The sequence below is a fragment of the Pan troglodytes genome, chromosome 5 (assembly GCF_028858775.2).
Source record: "Pan troglodytes isolate AG18354 chromosome 5, NHGRI_mPanTro3-v2.0_pri, whole genome shotgun sequence".
Taxonomy (NCBI): domain Eukaryota; kingdom Metazoa; phylum Chordata; class Mammalia; order Primates; family Hominidae; genus Pan; species Pan troglodytes.
Window position 1 is genome coordinate 82,722,771 of NC_072403.2, and position 21,663 is coordinate 82,744,433.

The following is a 21,663-nucleotide window of genomic DNA, read 5'->3' on the forward strand; positions in this document are numbered from 1 at the left end:
GGAATGTTCTTCCATTTGTTTGCATCCTCTTTTATTTCACTGAGCTGTGGTTTGTAGTTCTCCTTGAAGAGGTCCTTCACGTCCCTTGTAAGTTGGATTCCCAGGTATTTTATTCTCTTTGAAGCAATTGTGCATGGGAGTTCACTCATGATTTGGCTCTCTGTTTGTCTATTATTGGTGTATAAGAATGCTTGTGATTTTTGTACATTGATTTTGTATCCTGAGACTTTGCTGAAGTTGCCTATCAGCTTAAGGAGATTTTGGGCTGAGACAATGGGGTTTTCTAGATATACAATCATGTCATCTGCAAACAGGGACAATTTGACTTCCTCTTTTACTAATTGAATACCCTTTATTTCCTTCTCCTGCCTAATTGCCCTGGCCAGAACTTCCAACACTATGTTGAATAGGAGTGGTGAGAGAGGGCATCCCTGTCTTGTGCCCGTTTTCAAAGGGAATGCTTCCAGTTTTTGCCCATTCAGTATGATATTGGCTGTGGGTTTGTCATAGATAGCTCTTATTATTTTGAGATACGTCCCACCAATACCTAATTTATTGAGAGTTTTTAGCATGAAGGGTTGTTGAATTTTGTCAAAGGCCTTTTCTGCATCTATTGAGATAATCATGTGGTTTTTGTCTTTGGTTCTGTTTATATTCTGGGTTACATTTATTGATTTGTGTATATTGAACCAGCCTTGCATCCCAGGGATGAAGCCCACTTGATCATGGTGGTTAAGCTTTTTGATGTGCTGCTGGATTCGGTTTGCCAGTATTTTATTGAGGATTTTTGCATCAATGTCCATCAAGGAGATTGGTCTAAAATTCTCTTTTTTGGTTGTGTCTCTGCCCGGCTTTGGTATCAGGATGATGCTGGCCTCATAAAATGAGTTAGGGAGGATTCCCTCTTTTTCTATTGATTGGAATAGTTTCGGAAGGAATGGTACCAGTTCCTCCTTGTACCTCTGGTAGAATTTGGCTGTGAATCCATCTGGTCCTGGACTCTTTTTGGTTGGTAAGCTATTGATTATTGCCACAATTTCAGCTCCTGTTATTGGTCTATTCAGAGAGTCAACTTCTCCCTGGTTTAGTCTTGGGAGGGTGTATGTGTCGAGGAATTTATCAATTTCTTCTAGATTATCTAGTTCATTGGCGTAGAGGTGTTTGTCGTATTCTCCGATGGTAGTTTGTATTTCTGTGGGATCGGTGGTGATATCCCCTTTATTGTTTTTTATTGCGTCTATTTGATTCTTCTCTCTTTTCTTCTTGATTAGTCTTGCTAGTGGTCTATCAATTTTGTTGATCTTTTCAAAAAACCAGCTCCTGGATTCATTGATTTTTTGAAGGGTTTTTTGTGTCTCTATTTCCTTCAGTTCTGCTCTGATTTTAGTTATTTCTTGCCCTCTGCTAGCTTTTGAATGTGTTTGCTCTTGCTTTTCTAGTTCTTTTAATTGTGATATTACGATGTCACTTTTGGATCTTTCCTGCTTTCTCTTGTGGGCATTTAGTGCTATAAATTTCCCTCTACACACTGCTTTGAATGTGTCCCAGAGATTCTGGTATGTTGTGTCTTTGTTCTTGTTGGTTTCAAAGAACATCTTTATTTCTGCCCTCATTTCATTATGTACCCAGTAGTCATTCAGGAGCAGGTTGTTCAGTTTCCATGAAGCTGAGCGGTTTTGAGTGAGTTTTTTTATCCTGAGTTCTAGTTTGATTGCACTGTGGTCTGAGAGACAGTTCGTTATAATTTCTGATCTTTTACATTTGCTGAGGAGAGCTTTACTTCCAACTATGTGGTCAATTTGGGAATAGGTGTGGTGTGGTGCTGAAAAAAATGTATATTCTGTTGATTTGGGGTGGAGAGGTCTGTAGATGTCTATTAGGTCCGCTTGGTGCAGAGCTGAGTTCTATTCCTGGGTATCCTTGTTAACTTTCTGTCTCGTTGATCTGTCTAATGTTGACAGTGGGGTGTTAAAGTCTCCCATTATTATTGTGTGGGAGTCTAAGTCTTTTTGTAGGTCACTCAGGACTTGCTTTATGAATCTGGGTGCTCCTTTATTGGGTGCATATATATTTAGGATAGTTAGCTCTTCTTGTTGAATTGATCCCTTTACCATTATGTAATGGCCTTCTTTGTCTCTTTTGATCTTTGTTGGTTTGAAGTCTGTTTTATCAGAGACTAGGATTGCAACCCCTGCCTTTTTTTGTTTTCCATTTGCTTGGTAGATCTTCCTCCATCCCTTTATATTGAGCCTATGTGTGTCTCTGCATGTGAGATGGTTTCCTGAATACAGCACACTGATGCGTCTTTACTCTTTATCCATTTTGCCAGTCTGTGTCTTTTAATTGGAGCATTTAGCCCATTTACATTTAAAGTTAATATTGTTATGTGTTAATTTGATCCTGTCATTGTGATGTTAGCTGGTTATTTTGCTCGTTATTTGATGCAGTTTCTTCCTAGCCTTGAAGGTCTTTACAATTTGGCATGTTTTTGCAGTGGCTGGTACCGGTTGTTCCTTTCCATGTTTAGTGCTTCCTTCAGGAGCTCTCTTAGGGCAGGCCTGGTGGTGAGAAAATCTCTCAGCATTTGCTTGTCTGTAAAGGATTTTATTTCTCCTTCACTTATGAAGCTTAGTTTGGCTGGATATGAAATTCTGGCTTGAAAATTCTTTTAAGAATGTTGAATATTGGCCCCCACTCTCTTCTGGCTTGTAGAGTTTCTCCCGAGAGATCGGCTGTTAGTCTGATGGGCATCCCTTTGTGGGTAACCCGACCTTTCTCTCTGGCTGCCCTTAACATTTTTTCCTTCATTTCAACTTTGGTGAATCTGACAATTATGTGTCTTGGAGTTGCTCTTCTCGAGGAGTATCTTTGTGGCGTTCTCTGTATTTCCTGCATCTGAATGTTGGCTTTCCTTGCTAGATTGGGGAAGTTCTCCTGGATAATATCCTGCAGAGTGTTTTCGACGTTGGTTCCATTCTCCCCGTCACTTTCAGGTAGATCAATCAGACGTAGATTTCGTCTTTTCACATAGTCCCATATTTCTTGGAGACTTTGTTCGTTTCTTTTTATTCTTTTTTCTCTAAACTTCCCTTCTCGCTTCATTTCATTCATTTCGTCTTCCATCACTGATACCCTTTCTTCCAGTTGATCGCATTGGCTCCTGAGGTTTCTGCATTCTTCATGTAGTTCTTGAGCCTTGGCTTTCAGCTCCATGAACTCCTTTAAGCACTTCTCTGTATTGGTTATTCTAGTTCTACATTCGTCTGAATTTTTTTCAAAGTTTTCAACTTCTTTGCCTTTGGTTTGAATTTCCTCTTGTTGCTCGGAGTAGTTTGATCATCTGAAGCCTTTTTCTCTCAACTTGTCAAAGTCATTCTCTGTCCACCATTGTTCCATTGCTGATGAGGAGCTGTGTTCCTTTGGAGGACGAGAGGTGCTCTGCTTTTTAGAGTTTCCAGTTTTTCTGCTCTGTTTTTTCCCCATCTTTGTGGTTTTATCTACTTTTGGTCTTTGATGATGGTGATGTACAGATGGGTTTTTGGTGTGGATGTCCTTTCTGTTTGTTAGTTTTCCTTCTAACAGACAGGACCCTCAGCTGCAGGTCTGTTGGAGTTTGCTGGAGGTCCACTCCAGACCCTGTTTGCCTGGGTACCAGCAGCGGTGGCTACAGGACAGCGGATTTTCGTGAACCATGAATGCTGCTGCCTGATCGTTCCTCTGGAAGTTTTGTCTCAGAGGAGTACCCGGCCGTGTGAGGTGACAGTCTGCCCCTACTGGGGGGTGCCTCCCAGTTAGGCTGCTCAGAGGTCAGGGGTCAGGGACCCACTTGAGGAAGCAGTCTGCCCATTCTCAGATCTCCAGCTGTGTGCTGGGAGCACCACTGTTCTCTTCAAAGCTGTCAGACAGGGATGTTTAAGTCTGCAGAGGTTACTGCTGTCTTTTTGTTTGTCTGTGCTCTGCCCCCAGAGATGGAGCCTACAGAGGCAGGCAGGCCTCCTTGAGCTGTGGTGGGCTCCACCCAGTTGGAGCTTCCAGGCTGCTTTGTTTACCTAGGCAAGCCTGGGGAATGGCGGGTGCCCCTCCCCCAGCCTCCCTGCCGCCTTGCAGTTTGGTCTCAGACTGCTGTGCTAGCAATCAGCAAGACTCCGGGGGCGTAGGACCCTCCGAGCCAGGTGTGGGATATAATCTCCTGGTGCGCCGTTTTTTAAGCCCGTCGGAAAAGCGCGGTATTGGGGTGGCAGTGACCCGATTTTCCAGGTGCTGTCTGTCACCCCTTTCTTTGACTAGGAAAGGGAACTCCCTGACCCTTTGCGCTTCCCGAGTGAGGCAATGCCTCTCCCTGCTTCCGCTCGCCCACGGTGTGCTGCACCCACTGTCCTGTGCCCACTGTCTGGTACTCCCTAGTGAGATGAACCCGGTACCTCAGATGGAAATGCAGAAATCACCCGTCTTCTGCGTCGCTCACGCTGGGAGCTGTAGACCGGAGCTGTTCCTATTCGGCCATCTTGGCTCCAAAGAACTATTCATTCACTTTTCAACCTGCTTACTCCAGGTTAGGGTTGCTGGTGGCTGGAGCTGTCCCGTCTGCTCAGGGCACAAGCTGGGAACCAACCTTGGACAGGGCACTGTTCTATTGCAGGATGCACTTACATACACCCACATTCACTCATACTGGGCCATTTATACATGTGAAATAACCTGATGTGCATATCTTGGGGATATGAGATGAAGCTTGAGTACCCATAGAAAACCCAAGTAGGTAGGGGAAAATTTGGAAAGTCTACACAGACAGTGGCTCGGGTAGAAATAAATTTTTTGTTTCATCAGTGTTGTAAGAAAACAACATTATTCTGGGACGTGTTGTGTGGTCTGTCATCCCTTTCTATTACCTGTTGCCTCAACTGTCATTTTAAAAGGCTTTTTAAAAATTTTTTATGAATGGTTATTGACTGAAACTGTATTGTATTACCGCCCAGGTAACTTTTCTTTTGACTAGAATGATCCCCTTAACTTGGGGGATCCACAGAGATACTATATTTCAGTGTAATTGGGTTTTTTTCTGTAATTATGTGTGTTTTATGCATTGAAAAGAATTATCAGAAAGGAGTCTTCAGGCTTTACCTGAGTTCCAGAGGAGCTCATGTCACTAAAGAGGTTAAGAACCCCTTTAAGAATTTCCGTTTCAGTGGAATATGATGAGTGGCAAGAGAAGTTATCGATGTCACGTAACTCTAAACACTCAATCCCAGTATAAACTACTCACTCTATTAACAGGTAAGATGAGTCCAGACAACTTCAAGAATTTAAAGAAGACTAACGTTGGCTTTATCATCTTGACTTTTCCATTTCTCAACTTTGCAAGGATAAAATTGGCCACTGTTCTTCTAATACATGTGGAATCCTATATGATGTGCCCAGAGACAGCATATATAGTGGAAAAGAACATAGATATTGGAATCACAAGTGCTTAATCTTTCCAAGTTGCTGTTTCTTCATCTATGATATGGAACTAATAATATGCACATTCGTGGGGTATGGGAGGAATTAAAGGACCCAAAGTATGTACAGCATATATAGTATAGGATGTCTGGCTCAGTGTGGGTACTTGCATAGATGTTAATTTCTTATACCAAAAACCCCAAATGAACCTGAATTGAATTTAAAGTGTGGTGATGCATTGATAGTGGTGGTGGTGATGTAGGAATTAAGAATTGTCATTTACTTTTCTTTCTAGAATTAGTTTGGATGAGTTTTGTTCAGTGAGAAAATTTCCTGAAAGAGGTAGACTTCTTTAAGAGAAAGAAAAGTAGTTTACAGAATGTAGTTGCAGAAATAATGTGAAAGAGAGCACAGATTGAGGAGTAGGAAAATTAAATTTAGAGTCCCAACTTTGTGGAGTGGAGCGAATAAAGGGAAGTGTACATATCACTGAATTCATGCTTTTCCTTAAGTTATCTGTTTTCAGAGCAGTGGAATTTTTCATCAGAGATAAATATGAAAAGAAGAAATACTACGATAAAAATGCCATAGCTATTACAAATGTAAGTAAAACCTTCATCTCTCATCAATTGTTTGTTGACTAGATCTCAAACTTTTAACATGCAATACAGCTTAATTTATTTATTGTGAAAACATACTAGTTGTATATATTTACATTTGAATATTGGAACTTTTTTGGTTATATAATGTTGAGCTCTTGCAGAGCAGAAGTCTTGATTTAGAAAGGAGCATATTCTAAATCTAATAACCACTTACATGGCATTTAATTAAGTTAATTTTTGAAATTTGCAAAAAAGCTAGAACCACTAATTGAAAATGGTGGGAGAGAAATTTTTTCCCCTAGATTCTAGAAATGTATGAAAAAGAAAAAAGGCAAATATGTCTTCCTCTAAGGGCTTTCTTTGGTTGGTCCATTGAGAAATGAAACCAGTAGCCCAGGAATATATTAAAAGATGGCATTTACATTTGTTATTAGCAAGCATTTTGATACTCCTAATAGTTAAGTCTTTACAGTAGTAATCAAATACCATCAGGTACCCATAACAACGTTTCAGTCAATGACAGACTGTATATACAACGTTGGTCCTATAAGTTTATAATCCCTTATTTTTACTGTACTCTATGTTTAGATATATCTGCGTACACAGATACTTACCATTGTGTTAGAATTGCCTACAGTATTCACTATAGTAACATGCAGTACAGGTTTGTAGCCTGGGAGTAATAGATGTTACCATATTACCTAAGTATGTAGTAGGTTGTACCATCTAGGTTTGTATGAGCGCACTCGATTATGTTTGCACGATGATGCTGTCATGTAATGATATGTTTCTCAGAATGTATCCCAATTGTTAAATGACACAGGACTGTTATGTTTTATCAGCTGTTTCTTTTTAGTTTTTTAAAAATTTTCTCATCCAAGTTAATTATAGTCTAAGGCTAATTGCCTTTATTGTTGAAATCATTTTTGGACTTTGATTGCTAGATTGATAAGCTATAAACCAGTTAATCTTTTGGTGAAGTCATCTGTCAAGCAATTTAGATACTATGGAAATAGATTCATCTCATTTTTCATACAAACTGGTTTCCTATTTGGCCCATATGGAGAAGCAATATATTAAAAATTCAGTAAAATCCTAATAAAGTTAGGATATTTTAATATGCTATCTTTGGCCATAAAAAAATCTTGTTAAAAAAGTTTTTAAGTATCAGCTCAATATGGTAGCTCATGCCTGTAATCCCAGCACTTTGGGAGGCCAAGGTGGTAGGATCATTTGAACCCAGGAGTTCAAGACCAGGCTGCTGGGCAACATAGTGAGACCCTATCTCTTTTTATTAAAAAAAAATTTTATTTTTTTTTCGACTGGGCATGGTGGCTTACGCCTGTAATCCCAGCACTTTGGGAGGCTGAGTCAGGTGGATTTGAGACCAGCCTGGCCAACATGGTGAAACCCCGTCTCTACTAAAAATACAAAAATTAGCTGGGCCCAGTGGTGCATGCCTGTAATCCCAGCCACTTGGGAGGCTGAGGCAGAATTGCTTGCATCCAGGAGGCAGAGGTTTCGGTGAGCTGAGATTGAGCCACTGCACTCCAGTCTGGGCAACAGAGTAAGATTCTGTGTCAAAAAAAAAAAAAATTAAGTTTTCAAGTATCATTAGTGTGTATTTTAGAGCAAAGATATCCTTGTGTGTAGCATTGGAGCTGCATTTACAGTGGATGTGAGGAAATCTGTTGAAGGGTTGATTAAAAATTGACAGTATTGAGAATATTTATAATGTCTATAAAATTAAGGCCTCTGTAAGCATTGATGGGGGAAAGGACTAACTTAAAAGTGTAATGTATTTTCATATGAAATGTTAAGAAATCATTTTAGTTTATTTTAGGGAACATACTGTTTCATATTAAACACTTTTAAAATATAATTTTAAAAATTATATTTGTATTATGTTTCTTTTCTTAGCAATAATTAGGAAATTATTTTTACATGGTAATGTGTAAGATGGTTTTATTTTGGGATGGTAGCTGTTACTGAGTTGGGTTTTTTTCCCCCTTCAAGGTGTAATAATGGTATGCTTAGTTGTAAAAATTCCTTCATTTATAAGATACATGGTAGAATAAAATACTTGGAGATCAAATGTTATGATACCTAACACTTTCAAGTGGTTTGGTGAAACCTAGCAGCTTTGTGTGTTTGTGTCTGTAGAGAGAGAACAAATATGGCTAATGTTAGTATTTGACTAATATTAGTGATGTTTATAGAGGTATTCACTCTACAGTTCCTTCCTTTTTTTTTGTAGGCTTGAGAGTAAAAATTTTAAGGTAAAAGTCTGTTTACTTCAGTATATACTCCTGAGTTTATAGTACTATTGAAATAAAAATGCAGAAAGATTTACAAAAGTCACAATAAACCCAAGGGAAAATGTATTCCACCTATTCCAATATAAGCAAAATAATAATAAATAAGTTTATATTGTAGCAGATTTAAAGGATTTTTTCCTCTTTCATGGTGATCAGTGAGCAAGTAACTAATCTTATGTATTACTGAGAATTACATATTTCTGTTCAGTGTTTCATCTTCAGTAATAGATTGAGCACTCATCCAAATAAATTTGGATCACTTATTATGCTCACAATCTCCTAGGATACTAAAACAAAGAGGACATGACTGTTAGAGACATTTATCACAGTGGAGATAGGAACAGATTTAAAAAAATATAAGTACCTTATATCTAAGGTATTCCAGGAGTACTAGAGTACTTAAGGGGTATCCACAGAAGGACATTTATCATTTCTTGTTTTTCTTTTTCTTTTTTTTTTTGAGACAGAGTCTCGCTCTGTTGCCAGACTGGAGTGCAGTGGTGTATCTTGGCTCACTGCAACCTCTGCCTCGCGGGTTCAAGCAATTCTTCTGCTTCAGCCTCCCGAGTAGCTGGGACTACAGGCGTGCTACCACACCCAGCTAATTTTTGTATTTTTAGTAGAGACGGGGTTTTGCCATGTTGGCCAGGATGGTCTCGATCTCTTGACCTCGTGATCTGCCCACCTCGACCTCTCAAAGTGCTGGGATTACCGGTGTGAGCCACCACACCCTGCTGACATTTATCATTTCTTTGTGTTGGGAACATTCAGTATCATCTAGCTTTTTGAAAATATACACTAAATTATTGTTAGCCGTACTTACCCTATAATACTACAGAACACTAAATCGTACTCCTCCTATCTAGCTGTACTGTCACATCTGTTAAAAATTTCTCCCCATCCTTTCCTCTCCCTTACCCTTTAATGTCCATAGTTCTTCCCTCTACTTCCATGAGTTCAGTTTTTCTTAGCTCACACAGAAGAATGAGAACACGTGGCATTTATCCTTCTGTGCCTGACTTATTTTACTTAGCATAATGGCCCCCAGGGTTATCCATGTTGCTGTGAATGGTAGGATTTCATTCTTTTTATGGCTGAATAGTATTCCATTGTGTATATATATCACACTTTAAAAATCTGTTCATCTATTGATGGAAATTTAGGTTAATTCTGTATCTTGGCTATTGTGAATAGAGCTGCAGTAAACATGGGGGTTCAGGTATCTCTTTGATATGCTAATTTCCTTTTCTTTAGATAAATGCCCTGTAGTGGGATTGCTGGCTTATATGGTAATTCTGTTTTTAATTTTTTGAGAAACCTCCATATTATCCATAGTGGCTGTACTAATTTACATTCCCACCAACAGTATCTAAGAGTTTTGTTTTCTCTGTATCCTCTCCAGTATCTATCATCTTTTTGATAATAAACCATTCTAACTGTGGTAAGATATCTTATTGTGGTTTTGATTTGCTGAGCCCACTGTCTGGCACTCCCTAGTGAGATGAACCCTGTACCTCAGATGGAAATGCAGAAATCACCCGTCTTCTGCATCGCTCACGCTGGGAGCTGTAGACCGGAGCTGTTCCTATTCGGCCATCTTGGCTCCTCCTGCATTTCTCTGATGATTATTGATTTGACCTTTTTTATGTACTTGTTGGCCATTTTTGTGTCTTTTGAGAAATGTCTATTCAGATCTTTTGCTTATTTTTTATTATTATTTTTTGCTGTCGAGTTGTTCGAGTTCCTTGTATATTATGGATACTAGTTTCTTGTCAAATGAGTAGTTTGTTAATATTTACTCTTATTTTACAGATTGTCTCTTCACTCTGTTAATTGTCTCCTTTGCCATGCAGAAGCTTTTTAGTTTGATATAGTCCCATTTTTCTATTTTTGGTTTTGTTGCCTGTGCTTTTGAAGTTTTATTCATAAGATCTTTGCCTAGACCAGTGTTTCCTATGTTTTCTTCTACAAATTTTATAGTTTTGGGTCTCCTATTTAAGTCTTCATTATTACGTTTTTTTTTTTTTTTTGGGATGGAGTCCCCCTGTTTCACCCAGGCTAGAGTGTAATGGTGCAATCTCAGCTCCCTGCAACCTCCGCCTCCTGGGTTCAAGTGATTCTCCTGCCTCAGTCTCCCGAGTAGCTGGCATTACAGGTGCGTGCCACCATGCCTGGCTAACTTTGTATTTTTGTTAGAGATGGGGTTTTGCCACGTTGCCCAGGCTGGTCTCGAACTCCTGGCCTCAAGTGATCCCCCTGCCTTGGGCTCCCAAAGTGCTGGGATTACAGGCATGAGCCACCACACCCAGCTAAGTCTTTAATCTATTTTTAATAATTTTTAATTTTTGTGGGTGTATAGTAGGTGTATATATTTATAGGAGACATGAGATGTTTTAATACAGGCATGGAATGTGTAAAAATCACATAATGTAAAATGGGATATCTACCCCCTCAAGTGTTATCCTTTGTGTTACAAACACAAAGGATATTATGTTGAATATTTTGTTGAATAAGATTGGTGAAAGTGGGTATCCTTGTCTTTTTTCTGTTCTTAGAAGAGAAGTTTTCAGCTTTTCCCCATTCATTATGATGTTAGCTGTGGGTTTGTCATATATGACCTTTATTATGTTGAGGTATGTTCCTTTATGCCTAATTTGTTGAGAATGTTTATCATGAAGAGATGTTGAATTTTATGAAATTCTTTTTCTGTATCTGTTGAAAAGATGATAAAGTTTTTGTCTTTCATTCTGTTGATGTGATGTATCACATTTATTGATTTGTATATGTTAAACCATTTATGCATGCTTGGGATAAATCCCAGTTGATCATGAGCAGATTGGGCATGTGCAGTGGATGTCATAGGACCCAGATGAGTTAACCCTCAAGCCCCTGGTTGGGTCATGTGGGCGGTGGTGGCTGTGGCTATGTGGGAGGGTTCTTGGGTCCCCAGGTGAAGGATGCTAACAACAGTGTCAGTCTGAGTACGTCGGTTGTCAGGCCCCTGGGCAGTCCATGCTGGTTTTGGTGGCAGCAGCTCTGAGTAGGCCTGTTCTCAGGCATCCAGGAGGACTTTCCAGATATATATGGTGGCCATGTGGTACCTCTAACCAAGCCCTTCCTTGGGTCTTTGGGCTGGGTGTGTGGGCACTGACAGTGATAGGGACAAGCCATTCCTCAGTCCTGTCCACTGCACAGGCAGTGTGTGTGGATGGTGGCCAACCGGGCCAGTCACTTCTCAGGTCCCTGGGCAGCATGTGCAGGCATTTGCATTGGTGTCCCAGGCAATGTATGTGGATACACAATGGCTCTGCTCTTGGAAGGGGCAGGGTCACTGTCTGTGGTGGCAGCCCCAGGCAGGCGGTTCTCAGGTCTGGAGAGCACATGCTTCAGCTCCTTATATCCTGGAGCAGACTCCCTGATGTGCAAGACTGCCTCTTCTCCAGGGTGTAGGCTTCTGCAGGACTCAGGTGCCAGGGACTTGGCTGCACTGCCGAGTCTAGCTGGTGTTCTGATGCTGAGGCCTTCCGGGAAGATGTCAAGTGATGTTGGGAGGGAGATCCCACAGATGTCAAGATGCTGGGATTATTGGGCTTCAGGGCTGGATGTAGTCTAGTGTTGGCGGTACTGTCAAAATGGCACTGTGCAGCAGCAGCTTGGTCCCAGTGGGTGGGTGAGATCCAGTATGAATTCTCTCTGAGATAGTTCAGTTGTGTGGACTCCAGGCAGCTCCTTATACTAGACTCAGGGCCTGTGAGGGCTGAAGGACTCTTCTGTAGCTAAGATTGCAGGGGCTGTGGTGGGAATGTGGACTGTTAAGGATTTTTGCTTACCTTGCCACCATGATGGGGAGTCCTTCCTGGCTTCTAGCCTATCTTGGCTAGCTGCATGGCTTCCCTCTTGATGCTGCCATTTCGAGTTTCCCTGCCTCTGAGCTTCCTTGTCACTTACTTACTGATTCCTACTGTTCTCCCCTAGTGCTCTATTCAATGTGTTGAATAGAGCATGTTGAATAGAACTGCCCTTGTGAGGGATCCAGGTTGTGTGCTCCATTTGAGAATGTATTGCCTGATGATCTGAGGTGGAGCTGAAGCAGTGATGCTAGTGCTGGGGAGTGGCTACAAACACAGATCAACATTGGCAGAGAGGTTTGACTGCACAGAGACCATAGTAAATCAGTTGCTTGCAGACTCATATCAAAACGCTATCATTGAGTAGTAAGTGACAATTAAGCTGCATCTGGTGGCAGGCTTTATAGTGGCAAGTGAGTTGATGTACTTCAACTGTACAGCTGCATCTGGTGGCAGGCTTTAAGTCAGAATCTGACATTTGCTTTAGCCCACATATGGCCCGCTCATTATTTGATTTACCACAGTCCTGCCCACAATCACAGGGTTGGTGTTATACAGAGTGTGTATACCAGGGGGTGGAAATTTTAGTGGCTGTCAGAATTCTGCCTACTATGGTCATATAGAATGAGTCTACCTCCCTTGTTCTGCCTGATTTCATTGAGTGATGGGAAATTTGACAACACTTTGCAGAAATTTGTCCTGTTGGCCAGGCATGGTGGCTCATGTCTGTCATCCCAGCACTTTAGGAGGCTGAAGCAGGGGGATCGCTTGAGTCCAGGAGTTTGAGACCAGTTTGGGTAACATGGCAAGACCCTGTCTCTACAAAAAATAATAATGAAAAATTAGCTGGATGTGGTAGAGTGCGCCTGTAGTTTCAGTTACTCAGGAGGCTGAGGTGAGAGAATTGCTTGAGCCCAGGAGGTTGAGGCTTCAGTGAGCTGTGATCACACCGCTGTACTACAACCTGGGCAACAGACTTAAGACCCTGTTTCAAAAAAGAAAAAGAGAAATCTGTCCTGTCTGTCCTCCTTCCCTTGCTCACTTACCAGTAGTGAATCACAATGGGAAGCAAAGTATTTTAAGTGAGTTTAAGAGATACAAGAGGACTTAGGTGGATGAGGCTGAACTGCCACATAATTTGCTCTTTTCCTCCAGTAGCTTTTCTCTTTCCCCTTGCGCCATGCTGTCTCTGTGTCTCTTCAGCTAGTGAGTTGAGATTAGCGTAAAAGAGCAGGGTCTCTACTTGGTTTTCTTTGTTACTTCTTTTCATTACAGTTTGCTTCCTCTTCTGTGAAATAGGGATGTCATAGTGTCTGAATTTCATAGTATTGCTGCAAGAATTAAGATGAAGTATACTCTATTCTTATTAGGGTGCCTAGCACATAACCACTTGCAATATAAGCTATTGTGATGGCAGGAAATGACTGTAAGCAGGTAGATAAGAAAAATGAATACTCAAACTTAATTATAAGAGTTTATATCATTGGAGAAATCTTGGCTTGAGTTCTGTTTCATTAATTGCTCTACACTTTAATCAGCCCTTTAATTATAGGACACCCCAATAGAGCATGTAAAGGACTTAAACTTTTTTTAAGTTTTCCAGAATTCTACATATTTCTTATTGACTTGGCCACAGATTTTAAAGTTAAAATATTAAATATTAAGATTTAGGCTTCTTCTACACACTTGGTAGCTATGGTTACTTGGTTAAGTTTTCAATGTCTTTTAATCCTCCTACGGATGAGTTTCATTGATGTTGTGTTTTGTATGGGTTATATACTAATTTAGTAAATGTTTACGTTTTCAGCTTTTTTAATCCAAGATATGCCATGGAGTGCAAAATTGGAAATCATATATTTAAAATGATTTCTAGACTTCTGAAAAACTTGAGCTTCATGGTATACTAAAAGCTCATGAGACCGCCATTTGAGAATTGCTGTGATAAAATTTCTACTTAGAAAACACATCCAGGAATTTCTGAAATGAGATTGGAGGAATCCATTGCCAATAATTAATCTGTAAGATGTTTTTCAGTGACTGTATCTTTTTCACTGCTTTGGACCACCAGATTTAATTTTCATAGCATTATTCTGTTTAAAAGGGTGGTAGTAGCAAATATTTCAAAAAATTCATCAAGAAAATTTTAAACATTATGCTTTATGGCCTTCAATTACTTCATACCTTTTCAAAGGGTGTTTGTTCACCTTATTCTTGTAGGTGGGAGTTGGGAACTTGTTTTACGTGGTCAGTTTTTCTTTTGCATGAGGTAAGTTTATACAATTGTAGTGTTCTGGGAGTTTTTTCACATATCGGTTACTTTGATGGTGGCCTAGAGAAGAACGTCTGAGCTTAAGAATAATTGAAGGAAAGACTGTTAAACTCATTTTATTTCTGAAGAAAACTCATTTTATTTCTGAAGAATGTCTTTACTGGATTTCTACTGCGTATTATCTCATGGATAGACGGGGTGGGTGGGAGTTCGGAAGGACATTTAAGTATGACTACTGCATTCACTGACACCACCAATTTCCAGCAAAATTTTCTAAGGTCAGAGTCCTATGCTCTACATGTATAAAAGTACTAGGAGCCAGTGAAATGGAATTAATATCTGTTACAAAATAAATTCTAAATTTGAAAGTAAATATGGATAACTTCTATGGGATTTCAGTAAAGTATGTTAGCAAGCCAATGAACTTTCAAAGAACAATTACTGAGATTGAGCCTCCTTTTGGTTCTCCTTCTGAGATGCTTCCTTCCTCCTCTTTTCCTGTAACAGTTGAAAATATTTATTGAGACCTGTTGAATGTCAGGTGCTAAAGATGGTGAACAGAATAGAAATAATATCTGCCACAGATAACTTTAGTTGAACAAAGAATACTGATAAGTAACTAGATTTTTATAAGACAACATGGGATAAAACTTACATATGAGGCCTAGCTTCCCAGCCTACATTTTTCTCCCATGCTGGATGCTTCCTGCCCTCAAACATCGGACTCCAAGTTCTTTAGTTTTGGAACTTGAATTGGCTCTCCTTGCTCTTCAGCTTGCAGAGAGCCTATTTTGGGACCTTGTGATCATGAAGACAGATGCCTTCTTGGTCCTCCCTTGGAATTTCTAGCCCTACTATGGATGTTTCTGTTTGCTCTATTTCTCTGAGTGAGGGCTTTATTGTTCTTTGGATTTGAAGAGAGGCCAACAACCTCCACTGACCCAGATGGCCAACATGGAAATATACATATGTGGAGCCCAGATGGCTGAATAGGAACAGCTCCGGTCTACAGCTCCCAGCCTGAGCGATGGAGAAGACAGGTGATTTCTGCATTTCCATCTGAGCTTTGAAGAGAGTAGTCGTTCTCCCAGCACGCAGCTGGAGATCTGAGAACAGGCAGACTGCCTCCTCAAGTGGGTCCCTGACCCTCGAGCAGCCTAACTGGGAGGCATCCCCCAGTAGGGGCAGACTGACACCTCACACGACTGGGTACTCCTCTGAGACAAAACTTCCAGAGGAACGATCAGACAGCAGCATTTGCGGTTCATGAAAATCCGCTGTTCTACAGCCACCGCTGTCCTGTAGCCACCGCTGCTAATACCCAGGCAAACAGGGTCTGGAGTGGACCTCTAGCAAACTCCAACAGACCTGCAGCTGAGGGTCCTGTCTGTTAGAAGGAAAACTAACAAACAGAAACCCATCTGTACGTCACCATCATCAAAGACCAAAAGTAGATGAAACCACAAAGATGGGGAAAAAACAGAGCAGAAAAACTGGAAACTCTAAAAAGCAGAGCGCCTCTCCTCCTCCAAAGGAACGCAGTTCCTCACCAGCAACGGAACAAAGCTGGACAGAGAATGACTTTGACGAGTTGAGAGAAGAAGGCTTCAGACGAACAAACTACTCCGAGCTACGGGAGGAAACTTAAACAAATGGCAAAGAAGTTAAAAACTTTGAAAAAAAAATTAGATGAATGTATAACTAGAATAACCAATGCAGAGAAGTGCTTAGAGGAGCTGATGGAGCTGAAAGCCAAGGCTCAAGAACTACATGAAGAATGCAGAAGCCTCAGGAGCCAATGCGATCAACTGGAAGAAAGGGTATCAGTGATGGAAGATGAAATGAATGAAATGAAGCGAGAAGGGAAGTTTAGAGAAAAAAGAATAAAAAGAAACGAACAAAGTCTCCAAGAAATATGGGACTATGTGAAAAGACAAAATCTACGCCTGATTGGTGTACCTGAAAGTGACGGGGAGAATGGAACCAAGTTGGAAAACACTCTGCAGGATATTATCCAGGAGAACTTCCCCAATCTAGCAAGGCGGGCCAACATTCAGATTCAGGAAATACAGAGAACGCCACAAAGATACTCCTCGAGAAGAACAACTCCAAGACACATAATTGTCAGATTCACCGAAGTTGAAATGAAGGAAAAAATGTTAAGGGCAGCCAGAGAGAAAGGTCGGGTTACCCACAAAGGGAAGCCCATCAGACTAACAGCGGATCTGTCGGCAGAAACTCTACAAGCCAGAAGAGAGTGGGGGCCAATATTCAGCATTCTTAAAGAAAAGAATTTTCAAGCCAGAATTTCATATCCAGCCAAACTAAGCTTCATAAGTGAAGGAGAAATAAAATCCTTTACAGACAAGCAAATGCTGAGAGATTTTCTCACCACCAGGCCTGCCCTAAGAGAGCTCCTGAAGGAAGCACTAAACATGGAAAGGAACAACCGGTACCAGCCACTGCAAAAACATGCCAAATTGTAAAGACCTTCAAGGCTAGGAAGAAACTGCATCAACTAACAAGCAAAATAACCAGCTAACATCATAATGACAGGATCAAATTAACACATAACAATATTAACTTTAAATATAAATGGGCTAAATGCTCCAATTAAAAGACACAGACTGGCAAAATGGATAAAGAGTCAAGACCCATCAGTGTGCTGTATTCAGGAAACCCATCTCACGTACAGAGACACACATAGGCTCAACATAAAGGGATGGAGGAAGATCTACCAAGCAAATAGAAAACGAAAAAAGGCAGGGGTTGCAATCCCAGTCTCTGATAAAACAGACTTCAAACCAACAAAGATCAAAAGAGACAAAGAAGGCCATTACATAATGGTAAAGGGATCAATTCAACAAGAAGAGCTAACTATCCTAAATATATATGCACCTAATACAGGAGCACCCAGATTCATAAAGCAAGTCCTGAGTGACCTACAAAAAGACTTAGACTCCCACACAATAATAATGGGAGACTTTAACACCCCACTGTCAACATTAGACAGATCAATGAGACAGAAAGTTAACAAGGATACCCAGGAATAGAACTCAGCTCTGCACCAAGTGGACCTAATAGACATCTACAGACCTCTCCACCCCAAATCAACAGAATATACATTTTTTTCAGCACCACACCACACCTATTCCCAAATTGACCACATAGTTGGAAGTAAAGCTCTCCTCAGCAAATGTAAAAGATCAGAAATAATAACGAACTGTCTCTCAGACCACAGTGCAATCAAACTAGAACTCAGGATTAAGAAACTCACTCGAAACCGCTCAACTACATGGAAACTGAACAACCTGCTCCTGAATGACTACTGGGTACATAACGAAATGAAGGCAGAAATAAAGATGTTCTTTGAAACCAACGAGAACAAAGACACAACATACCAGAATCTCTGAGACACATTCAAAGCAGTGTGTAGAGGGAAATTTATAGCACTAAATGCCCACAAGAGAAAGCAGGAAAGATCCAAAAGTGACTCCTAATATCACAATTAAAAGAACTAGAAAAGCAAGAGCAAACACATTCAAAAGCTAGCAGAAGGCAAGAAATAACTAAAATCAGAGCAGAACTGAAGGAAATAGAGACACAAAAACCCTTCAAAAAATCAATGAATCCAGGAGCTGGTTTTTTGAAAGGATCAACAAAATTGATAGACCGCTAGCAGGACTAATCAAGAAGAAAGGAGAGAAGAATCAAATAGACGCAATAAAAAATGATAAAGGGGATATCACCACCGATCCCACAGAAATACAAACTACCATCAGAGAATACGACAAACACCTCTACGCCAATAAACTTGAAAATCTAGAAGAAATGGATAAATTCCTCGACACATACACCCTCCCAAGAGTAAACCAGGAAGAAGTTGACTCTCTGAATAGACCAATAACAGGCTCTGAAATTGAGGCAATAATCAATAGCTTACCAACCAAAAAGAGTTCAGGACCAGATGGATTCACAGCCGAATTCTACCAGAGGTACAAGGAGGAGCTGGTACCATTCCTTCTGAAATGATTCCATCAATAGAAAAAGAGGGAATCCTCCCTAACTCATTTTATGAGGCCAGCATCATCCTGATAGCAAAGCCTGACAGAGACACAACCAAAAAAGAGAATTTTAGACCAATCTCCTTGATGAACATTGGTGCAAAAATCCTCAATAAAATACTGGCAAACCGAATCCAGCAGCACATCAAAAAGCTTAACCACCATGATCAAGTGGGCTTCATCCCTGGGATGCAGGGCTGGTTCAATATACACAAATCAATAAATGTAATCCAGCATATAAACAGAACCAAAGACAAAAACCACATGATTATCTCAATAGATGCAGAAAAGGCCTTTGACAAAATTCAACAACCCTTCATGCTAAAAACTCTCAATAAATTAGGTATTGGTGGGACGTATCTCAAAATAATAAGAGCTATCTATGACAAACCCACAGCCAATATCATACTCAATGGGCAAAAACTGGAAGCATTCCCTTTGAAAACAGGCACAAGACAGGGATGCCCTCTCTCACCACTCCTATTCAACATAGTGTTGGAAGTTCTGGCCAGGGCAATTAGGCAGGAGAAGGAAATAAAGGGTATTCAATTAGGAAAAGAGGAAGTCAAATTGTCCCTGTTTGCAGACGACATGATTGTATATCTAGAAAACCCCATTGTCTCAGCCCAAAATCTCCTTAAGCTGATAGGCAACTTCAGCAAAGTCTCAGGATACAAAATCAATGTACAAAAATCACAAGCATTCTTATACACCAATAATAGACAAACAGAGAGCCAAATCATGAGTGAACTCCCATGCACAATTGCTTCAAAGAGAATAAAATACCTGGGAATCCAACTTACAAGGGACGTGAAGGACCTCTCCAAGGAGAACTACAAACCACTGCTCAGTGAAATAAAAGAGGATACAAACAAATGGAAGAACATTCCATGCTCATGGGTAGGAAGAGTCAATATCATGAAAATGGCCATACTGCCCAAGGTAATTTATAGATTCAATGCCACCCCCTTCAAGCTACCAATGACTTTCTTCACAGAATTGGAAAAAACTACTTTAAAGTTCATATGGAACCAAAAAAGAGCCCGCGTTGCCAAGTCAATCCTGAGCCAAAAGAACAAAGCTGGAGGCATCACGCTACCTGACTTCAAACTATACTACAAGGCTACAGTAACCAAAACAGCATGGTACTGGTACCAAAACAGAGATCTAGATCAATGGAACAGAACAGAGCCCTCAGAAATAATGCCGCATATCTACAGCTATCTGATCTTTGACAAACCTGACAAAAGGAGCAATGGGGAAACGATTCCCTTTTTAATAAATGATGCTGGGAAAACTGGCTAGCCATATGTAGAAAGCTGAAACTGGATCCCTTCCTTACACCTTATACAAAAATTAATTGAAGATGGATTAAAGACTTACATGTGAGACCTAAAACCATAAAAGCCCTAGAAGAAAACCTAGGCAATACCATTCAGGACATAGGCATGGGCAAGGACTTCATGTCTAAAACACCAAGAGCAATGGCAACAAAAGCCAAAATTGACAAATGGGATCTAATTAAACTAAAGAGCTTCTGCACTGCAAAAGAAACTACCATCACAGTGAACAGGCAACCTACAGAATGGGAGAAAATTTTTGCAATCTACTCATCTGACAAAGGGCTAATATCCAGAATCTGCAATGAACTCGAACAAATTTACAGGAAAAAAACAACCCCATCCAAAAGTGGGCAAAGGATATGAACAGACACTTCTCAGAAGAAGACATTTATGCAGCCAAAAAACACATGAAAAAATGCTCATCACCACTGGCCATCAGAGAAATGCAAATCAAAACCACAATGAGATACCATCTCACACCAGTTAGAATGGCGATCATTAAAAAGTCAGGAAACAACAGGTGCTGGAGAGGATGTGGAGAAATAGGAACACTTTTACACTGTTGGTGGGACTGTACACTAGTTCAACCATTGTGGAAGTCAATGTGGCGATTCCTCAGGGATCTAGAACTAGAAATACCGTTTGACCCAGCCATCCCATTACTGGGTATATACCCAAAGGACTATAAATCGTGCTACTATAAAGACACATGCCCACGTATGTTTATTGCGGCACTATTCACAATAGCAAAGACTTGGAACCAACCCAAATGTCCAACAACGATAGACTGGATTAAGAAAATGTGGCGCATATACACCATGGAATACTATGCAGCCATAAAAAATGATGAGTTCATGTCCTTTGTAGGGACATGGATGAAGCTGGAAACCATCATTCTCAGCAAACTATCGCAAGGGCAAGAAACCAAACACCACATGTTCTCACTCATAGGTGGGAATTGAACGATGAGAACACATGGACACAGGAAGGGGAACATCACACCCTGGGGACTGTTGTGGGGTGGGGGGACGGGGGAGGGATAGCATTAGGAGATATACCTAATGCTAAATGACGAGTTAATGGGTGCAGTACACCAACATGGCACATGTATACATATGTAACAAACCTGCACGTTGTGCGCATGTACCCTACAACTTAAAGTGTAATTATAATAATAAAAAATAAAATAAAATAAAATGAACTCACATATTAGGGAAATGTTATAGGAGGTGCGTACTCCAGGCTCTATAGAGAGATCAAGGAATACTTTGAATATTTCCCAGAGGAAGCAGTTTTAACTCAAAATTAAAGGATGAGTAGGAACTAATGGAAGCATGGGTTTCTGAAGAAGAGGGACTAGCAAGAGGAAAGGCCCCTAGAGTTCAGAGAAGCAGACTAGAGAAAAACCAGAAGGAGTCATATATGGCTGGGCAGAGTGTATATGAATGTAGCCAGAGGAGGAAAGAATAGGGGGATAAGGTAGAGATGACACTTGTGGCCTGATTAAGGAGTTTGGACTCTGTCCTTATATAATGTATATAAACTATTCAGGCCTTCTAAGCAGTGATATGTGGTGGTCAGATTTACTTCGAGAATGACATGGTATGGAGAATAGATTTGGAGAGGAGCAAGATTTGGGGCAAGGAGACCAGTTAGGAGGACTAATCCAGAAGATGGATATTGATGATTTCCTACTAGAGATTTAGAAAGAAGACTCGAGTACCTAGCTTTTCATGTCTCTGTATTTGTTTTCTCCTTTTCACTGCCCTTTTTTCTTCCC

At 40.5% G+C, this 21,663-nt stretch overlaps 1 protein-coding gene across 11 annotated transcripts in view; it reads left to right on the forward strand.

Moving 5' to 3' along the window:
* Window positions 1-21,663, forward strand: part of SMAP1 (small ArfGAP 1) — a 193,409-nt gene that overhangs the window by 99,622 nt on the left and 72,124 nt on the right. For all 11 annotated transcript variants that reach the window (XM_016955787.2, XM_016955788.3, XM_016955790.3 and 8 more), the window contains one exon: window positions 5,966-6,041. In XM_016955787.2, the coding sequence (XP_016811276.1) occupies window positions 5,966-6,041 (76 nt within the window). The remainder of the gene's footprint in view (window positions 1-5,965; window positions 6,042-21,663) is intronic.